General features: G+C 40.8%; 1 protein-coding gene across 4 annotated transcripts in view; it reads left to right on the top strand.

The window, feature by feature from the left end:
- The first annotated feature begins 842 nt into the window (after nt 1-842).
- The window catches only part of LOC110498737 (carbonic anhydrase-related protein 10), a 318,800-nt gene continuing 312,372 nt past the window's right edge, over nt 843-7,270 (top strand). Inside the window, exons 1-2 of one of the 4 annotated variants that reach the window (XM_036955731.2) lie at nt 843-1,119; nt 1,668-2,137. In XM_036955731.2, coding sequence (XP_036811626.1) covers nt 2,077-2,137 — 61 coding nt within the window. In that variant the 5' untranslated portion in view covers nt 843-1,119; nt 1,668-2,076. The remainder of the gene's footprint in view (nt 1,120-1,667; nt 2,138-7,270) is intronic. The other 3 variants (XM_036955730.2, XM_036955728.2, XM_036955729.2) reach the window with 3 other exon arrangements.

Genomic DNA, 7,270 nt, shown 5'->3' with positions numbered 1-7,270 from the left:
ATTATCCTCAAAATGTCTTGACATTAACCAGGTTTTCCATCCAATCTTTTTATGCAAGTAAAGTACATGTCGGATAAAAAAAAATAACTACATCATAGGAAAGCATGCCGTTTATTAGGCTACCGATAAATTAAGGATGATGAACTTCACAGGGTGGTGAAACTGCACAGTGATGAGCTTGATGCTCTTTTCAGTAAATATGACATGATGATTACACTAATCTCGCACTTTTGTCCATAATTATCTCATCATGCAGGCTGCACCCAAATTGTATCTGCGAACTGCTGTCTAGAGCGCACATGCCAATACCAGAGTGGGTACATTTGCTATACTTATGCAAATAAAATGTTAGCAAACCATCAGTAAGCCTAGAGTTTAAAATCTGACGGAAATAAATGTAACTTGTGTTTTGTATTCGGTACATGGGAATTTAACTGCCGAAGTTATTTTTATATGCACTACGTATTTACCCACAGACTTTATGCCACGAGTGTTACAAAACACCAAAAAGTTGAATGACATTCAGAGATTGTCAAGTCAAGCCTTCAATACTGGGTAGGCCCACAAAGTAGAAGGGGATGTATTTTCTGTTTTGTCGAGATTGACGTAGTACATTTATTGTGGTATTAAAACCGCAAACAATGATATTTAAGTGACTGAAGTCGGTATGCTTTGTTTCTTGGTTGTGTGGTGCATTAATTGAGAACAATAATGAAATAATGTTAATGACACAGGTAGCAATGCTATTGCCCCCCGCTCTCTCTCGCTCTCTCTTTCTCTCAAACCAGCTTCTGCCCTTACCACGAGGGCTGGGCCACAGTCTCCCATCCACCTGTGTCCGCGTGCGCGCGCATGGAGCACCACACGTGCCTGCGCATCATTTTCTGACGTCCGCTAATCTGGAAGCTCTCTCCCTGGGCTCGTGGCATAGCCTGGTACTCGCGTGCCAGAAGACTACCGTCACAATTTTTCAGCTCGGGATAAAAAAAGGACAAAATCAACAATTATACTCACTTTTAAACCCCGTGTATAAGTTTTTGGGGACTCGATAGCATCAGTCAGATTCTTTATTTTACATTAGGATAACAGTATTTTGATTTTACATTTTTCTCAAGAACGGTAGGTATCCCTCACTCTTGGTATTTGTGTATAGGATGTAGGCTAAATGTAGCCTGTAGATGGTTATTTTCATAGCTACAGTGTAGGTGTTGTGAACTGCGTCAGTGTGTTGCTTGGCGGGACCTGTGAGTGGGCACCGGACTGCGTTGATAAGGGGGGGGGGGGGGTACCTCTGTGTGCTGATGGCTCAAGCTTGATCGTAGTGCAGGGATTGATGTTTGAAGTATTAGTGATTATATTCTTGAAGATGTTATCAAACATTCGAATAGATTATGAGCGTTCGTAAAGTTTTCATGAAATCTAGTGTGTAGAAACACATGTGTATGTCCGCGTGAGATGCGTGACAGTTTAATCCTCCGGTTGAACAGAGAAAATTAGCGAAGCACGCCCCCTTGCAGATGAACGCACAGTCTCCCCTGCTCTCCTGTCCATACGCTGTCAATGGTAGTTTTTTTTACCATTCATAGTTATGGAGTTAAGCAGATATTTTTAAGATAGTTATAGATCAGACAGAGGAATAACCTAAATTTAACTGTCTCTCGTTCCAGGATAACGAAGACGATACTCCGAACACGGTTGTGTTTACACGGAATGACTGAAACTCATCATTTCAAAATCGCAACTGACGCAAGAAGGAGTGCATTTTTGGACGGTCTTGGCGGGGCACATAGGAACTCTACTACTGTATGAAATGCCTACCAACTGACTTTTGCTTCCAGGATTCTACCTTTGGTTCTATATTTGGGTCTAAAGTTCAGTGGTTCTGTCATCTGGGATTGTTGTTTTGTGGGAGAGTGTGGCGTCATGACTTGGAGATAGATCTTGCTATGAGTCTGGCGTGGAAAATACCTCTTGGAAGGTGTGCAGCGGGCTACAGACGGGGAGGAATCGACATCGGCAACTGATAGGCTACCCCTGTTTTTACCGAGCGTAATGCACCTGGCATGAAGACAGAGAATGGATATTATATGGGAACTATTTATTATTCTTCACGCCAATTTCATCATCTGTATATCAGGTACGTTTTTAGTAATTTATATTATTGATGGGTCCGTTGTGAGACAGAGAAAAGGGCATGTGCGTTGGATGAGAACCGAAGGAGTGAGATTTGGTAACGAAGTTGTAAAATGTTGCTGAAAATGTTGAAATGAATGAAAATGTTACGAGTTATGTGTGCCATTGATGGTTGGATCAATTGATAGGCCAATTGATACAGGATCTATTGATATGATTCACCTGAGAACGAAGACAATTACGGGCAGAATTTGCCTGAAACTCGGATCTCATCAGTTGTGGTCTGTGAATGTCCCTCGGAATAGATATGGGACAGCCTATAAATTGGTAGCCTATATTGTAGGCCAAATTGCGTTTGTGGTGTATTTTTTTAAAGTGCAGTATTGAATTATGCAAGTGTTAAAAACTGATTTCAATTAGAAAGGGTCAACTGAACGTATGATCACCAGGACAGAGGTTGTGTGAGAATGATTTCGTTAAAAAAAGATCTATATCTATATTATACATTATTCGACATGTTTCTTTAACAGGTTCAGGCTCAGGGCTGCCGTTTGCCCAGTTTTGCATCGGGGGGAAATTTCGGTGTATTTCGTTAAATTATGAATGGAAAGTGATAGTGTAGTATTAGGCTACCACTACTGTTGAACTGTTATAACGAGACAGTGCTACACGTGCATGAATAACCACCCCAGTAACATCGATAGAGGATTCAGTGGAGTGGGCTACATGGGCACACATGCACTGGCCATGGCGCAATGGCTGTTCCAGAACTATTACAGCTGGTAAACTGTCAATGTGAGTGGATATGTCTGTCCTGCGTAGTAGATAGGAACGGTATTGACTTCTCTTTATCATGTGAAGCTCAGGGCTATAGTATCACATTATTTCGAGTTAGATCAAAATTGGGGTAAGTGTGCGCATCAGCGAGCGCTGGTTGTGGTGGTGCGCTACTGGGTTGTGCCATCATGAGTACTCCCGTTGACTATTAGGTAAAACGCATTAGGCTAGATCCATCATTACTCTGCAATGCAAATCCACCTGCTCATCTGCCAACAATGTGTTATACCAACATTGGAGAAATGGAATATAATATTGTCGGTATAGACTACCTGCCTGTTCTTGTATCAAAATCCGGTGTTACTCTTATAGCCTATTATTGAAGCAGGTACCTGTTGAGGGGTCGAGTGCTGTACATTAGAGTCGTGCGCCCAGTTGTTTCCTGTGACAACCAGGGATAGGCATATTTGTGACTTGGATGTGCTCAAAACCTCACTCCCCCTCCTTCCCATTCTCTCAGATATGTGAGCACATTAATTACGCAGGGCTGTCCTTTGGAACTTCCACATGTTCCCTATAGCTTGACTAAATTAGGATTATAGGATAGTTATAAAGGACCACGCACGCTGGTCAATGCATTTGATACCCCCATGGAATGTAGTTAAGGAGATTAGCCTACATAATATTGGAGACTGGACAGTTTAACCTTTAAACCTGGTCAGACTGCTCCTTTCTGCAAAAGGTAATTGAAGACACATTATGATGATCAGCTTGATTATGTTAAAGTTTAAAGGTTTGAAAAAGTACTGCATCACATGGTTTATTCTCCTAAATTGATACAATAGGCACAACCCCAATTTTGCAACATTACATCATGGGACCAATATCTGGCCAACCTACTACCACAGTGTAGGCATACACAGCATCTCCACAACCAGCCAATTGAGACCAGCCAACTCTGCTTTAGCATTGGAACAAAATATCAACTAACTCGCTGTCAAAGACATACATTATGTCTCATTCTGCCTGACATTTTGTGAACAAAATTCCATCTGTAAAGTGTTTCATATAATATGGGACTCTACCTATCTGAGCTAAATTTAGATACAATGCCACATTGATCTAAAAAAAGGGAGATAAGTGATTATCATTGAACTGCTGAAAGTTATTGATCTAGATGGGTTAAGCATTTGTTTAATCTCTACAATAAAAACAGCCAACCCTGGGACTGTATCAGCTGTATCATGAGACCACAATAGGCCTACAACTAACTATTTGGTTTGAAGCTTTGACACATTTGGAAATAGCACTGTTGTAGACTGTCATTTCTCAAAGTGAGAGCAAAACAAGTCTCACTTATCCTCAATTGTCTTGTCGGATACTGCTAGGCTTGCCGTTGACTGTGAGTGCCAAGTAAACCATTTTCTTCTCTATTCTCATTTTGTTCAACTACGTGCTGATGCCTTTTCATCCACTTACTACACTTTTCGAAAACAAATCTAAAGTGTAAAGTTGAGTATTTGCTACATCTTGACCGCTACCTCTGGAGGTAGTGCACGACACTCGCCCACAGTTGCCCCCCTTGAAGCATAGCAGTGTAAACAGAATTGTAACGCTGTGCCAACACTACTACAGTATAAATGGTAATAACAGAGAAATGTTTTTTGAAAAGCTGAATTGTATAGACATTTTTGTAATATTTGAGACTTGTTTTATTTAGTTTTTACCTGAAATTGCAGTAACAGACTGTTACAGTCTGAAATTGTTGCAGCAGCTGCCAGCTGTACTGACACAAGTAAAACTATGAATGGCCATCCCTAGCCCCACCATCAGAAACATGTCAAATGTAGATAGATATAGGATATGAAAAATAGGATATGTTTTGTCATTGGGAAAATTGAGTGGTGAATTCAGAGGTGGCACCACAGGCCAAACAGTGGTGGGGGTGAAATTGTTTGCCTGGGGCCCAGAGTTTTTCCTGATCTTGTACTAGGCTAACCTAACCAACTCTGAACCCTAGTTGTAGTGTATGACATTGTAATAAATCAATGGTTTTATATGGGCTATGATGGGACCAGATTATTTGTCTAATCAGGTAATATGGTTTTTAAAAAACTCCTGGAAAAACTTCTGGCCCTAGGGAGGATGGAAACATTACATCATATCCTATCCTGCTTCTACACCTGCATTGCTTGCTTGCTGTTTGGGGTTTTAGGCTGGGTTTCTGTACAGCACTTTGAGATATCAGCTGATGTACGAAGGGCTATATAAATAAATTTGATTTGATTTTTAAAAAAAATACAAAACTGAAAAAACACATTTCCATAAGTATTCAGGCCCTTTACTCAGTATTTTGTTGAAGCACCTTCAGCAGCGATTACAGCATTGAGGCTTCTTGGGTATGACACTACAAGCTTGGCACACCTGTATTTGGGAAGTTTCTCCCATTCTTCTCTGCAGATCCTCTCAAGCTATATCAGGTTGGATGGGGAGTGTCACTGCACAGCTATTTTCAGGTCTCTGAAAAACATCCCACAGCATGATGCTGCCTCTACCATGCTTCACTGTAGGGATGGTGCCAGGTTTCCTCCAGACGTGACGCTTGGTATTCAGACCAAAGAGTTCAATCTTGGTTTAATCAGACCAGAGAATCTTGTTTCTCATGGTGTGATAGTCCTTTAGGTGCCTTTTGGCAAACTTCAAGCGGGCTGTCATGTGCCTTTTACTGAGGAGTGGCTTCCATCTGGTCACTCTACCATAATGCCTGATTGGTGGAGTTCCGCAGAGATGGTTGTCCTTCTGGAAGGTTCTCCGATCTCCACAGAGGAACTCTGGATCTCTGTCAGAGTGACCATCGGGTTCTTGGTCACCTCCCTGACCAAGACCGTTCACCCCGTGATTGCTCAGTTTGGCCGGGCAGCCAGCTCTAGGAAGAGTCTTGGTGGTTCCAAACGTCTTCCATTTAAGAATGATGGAGGCCACTGTGTTCTTGGGGACCTTCAATGCTGCAGAAATATTTTGGAACCCTTCCCCAGATCTGTGCCTCAACAAAGTCCTGTCTCAGAGCTCTACGGACAATTCCTCCGATCTCAATGCTTGGTTTTTGCTCTGACAACTGTGGGATCTTATATAGACAGGTTTGTTTCTTTCCAAATCACGTCTAATCAATTGAATTTACCACAGGTGGACTCTAATCAAGTTGTAGAAACATCTCAAGGATGATCAATGGGAAACAGAATGCACCTGAGCTCAATTTTGAGTCTCATAGCAAAGGGTCTGAACAGTTATGTAAATAAGAAATGCAAACATTTCTAGAAACCAGTTTTTGCTTTGTCATTATGGGGTATTGTGTGTAGGTTAATGAGTGAAAATATATTTGATACATTTTAGAATAAGGCTGTAAAGGTCTTAATACTTTCCGAATGCACTCTGCATTACTTTACATTTTCCTGGCCAGGCCTAGATGGGATCAGAGCGCATAGGTTTCTCTAGGCTACCTGCAGCTTTGGTTGTTATCTGTAGGCTACAGTTGATCAGACTGAAACCCAGACTAATTGTGCATGTTGACAAATTAATTTTGGTGGCGGGTATGGGCGTCCATGTAAAACTGCTCGTCATGGGGAATTCACTTATAGAATAGAGTAGAGTATTATATTATTTATCCCAATTTGGGAAATCACAGCATGCATCATCAATGATTTACAATGACAGAACACACAATGATGACCAGCACATGATTTAAAAAGAAAAAAGAAAAAAAAGAATACACATTAAGACAAAGCCACATGCACCAACCATAGTATCCCTAAAATAATAGTCTGATTCAAGTGCTGTTTTCTATCCTACTCTGGGGAAAACAAGAAACAACATTTTCCAATAGAAAGACCTCATAAGTCAGTTAATACATCATGGCTGTGGGTAAAAATGACCCACGTTTTCAGCCGCAATTTGCTTTTACCACATCTAATGATTTGCACGATATTGATTAAAAAAATGAAGCCTGGTTTGTTGTAAGGTAGGCCTACTTTACTTTTATAGTCGTATCAGAGGGCTAATTGTTCATTTATAGTATCTCTGTGCTTTCGTCTTGAAGCTCAAATGTATTGAGTGTAGCCTACAATAAACCCTTTAATTATCTGCACACACATGCTTGTGAACTGTTGCATTATTCAAGAGTGTAATATGGTTTGGTTGCATTATTCAAAAGTCTAATATGTTTTGGAAGAAAAGCTATTATTGAATAGTTTGGGGTTACTGGCTTGTGGCTACTGTGATATTTACGCTCAATTATCACATTGCCATTCTCAACGAAAGGTAAGGCAAGGATGTAATGTGAATTGAAAAGTAAAAGTTATCTTTC

Source organism: Oncorhynchus mykiss, chromosome 20, assembly GCF_057628025.1.
Source record: "Oncorhynchus mykiss isolate SJ-2025 chromosome 20, ASM5762802v1, whole genome shotgun sequence".
NCBI lineage: Eukaryota > Metazoa > Chordata > Actinopteri > Salmoniformes > Salmonidae > Oncorhynchus > Oncorhynchus mykiss.
Note: the sequence above shows the minus strand (reverse complement) of the source record. Positions and strands in the feature narration are given on the sequence as shown.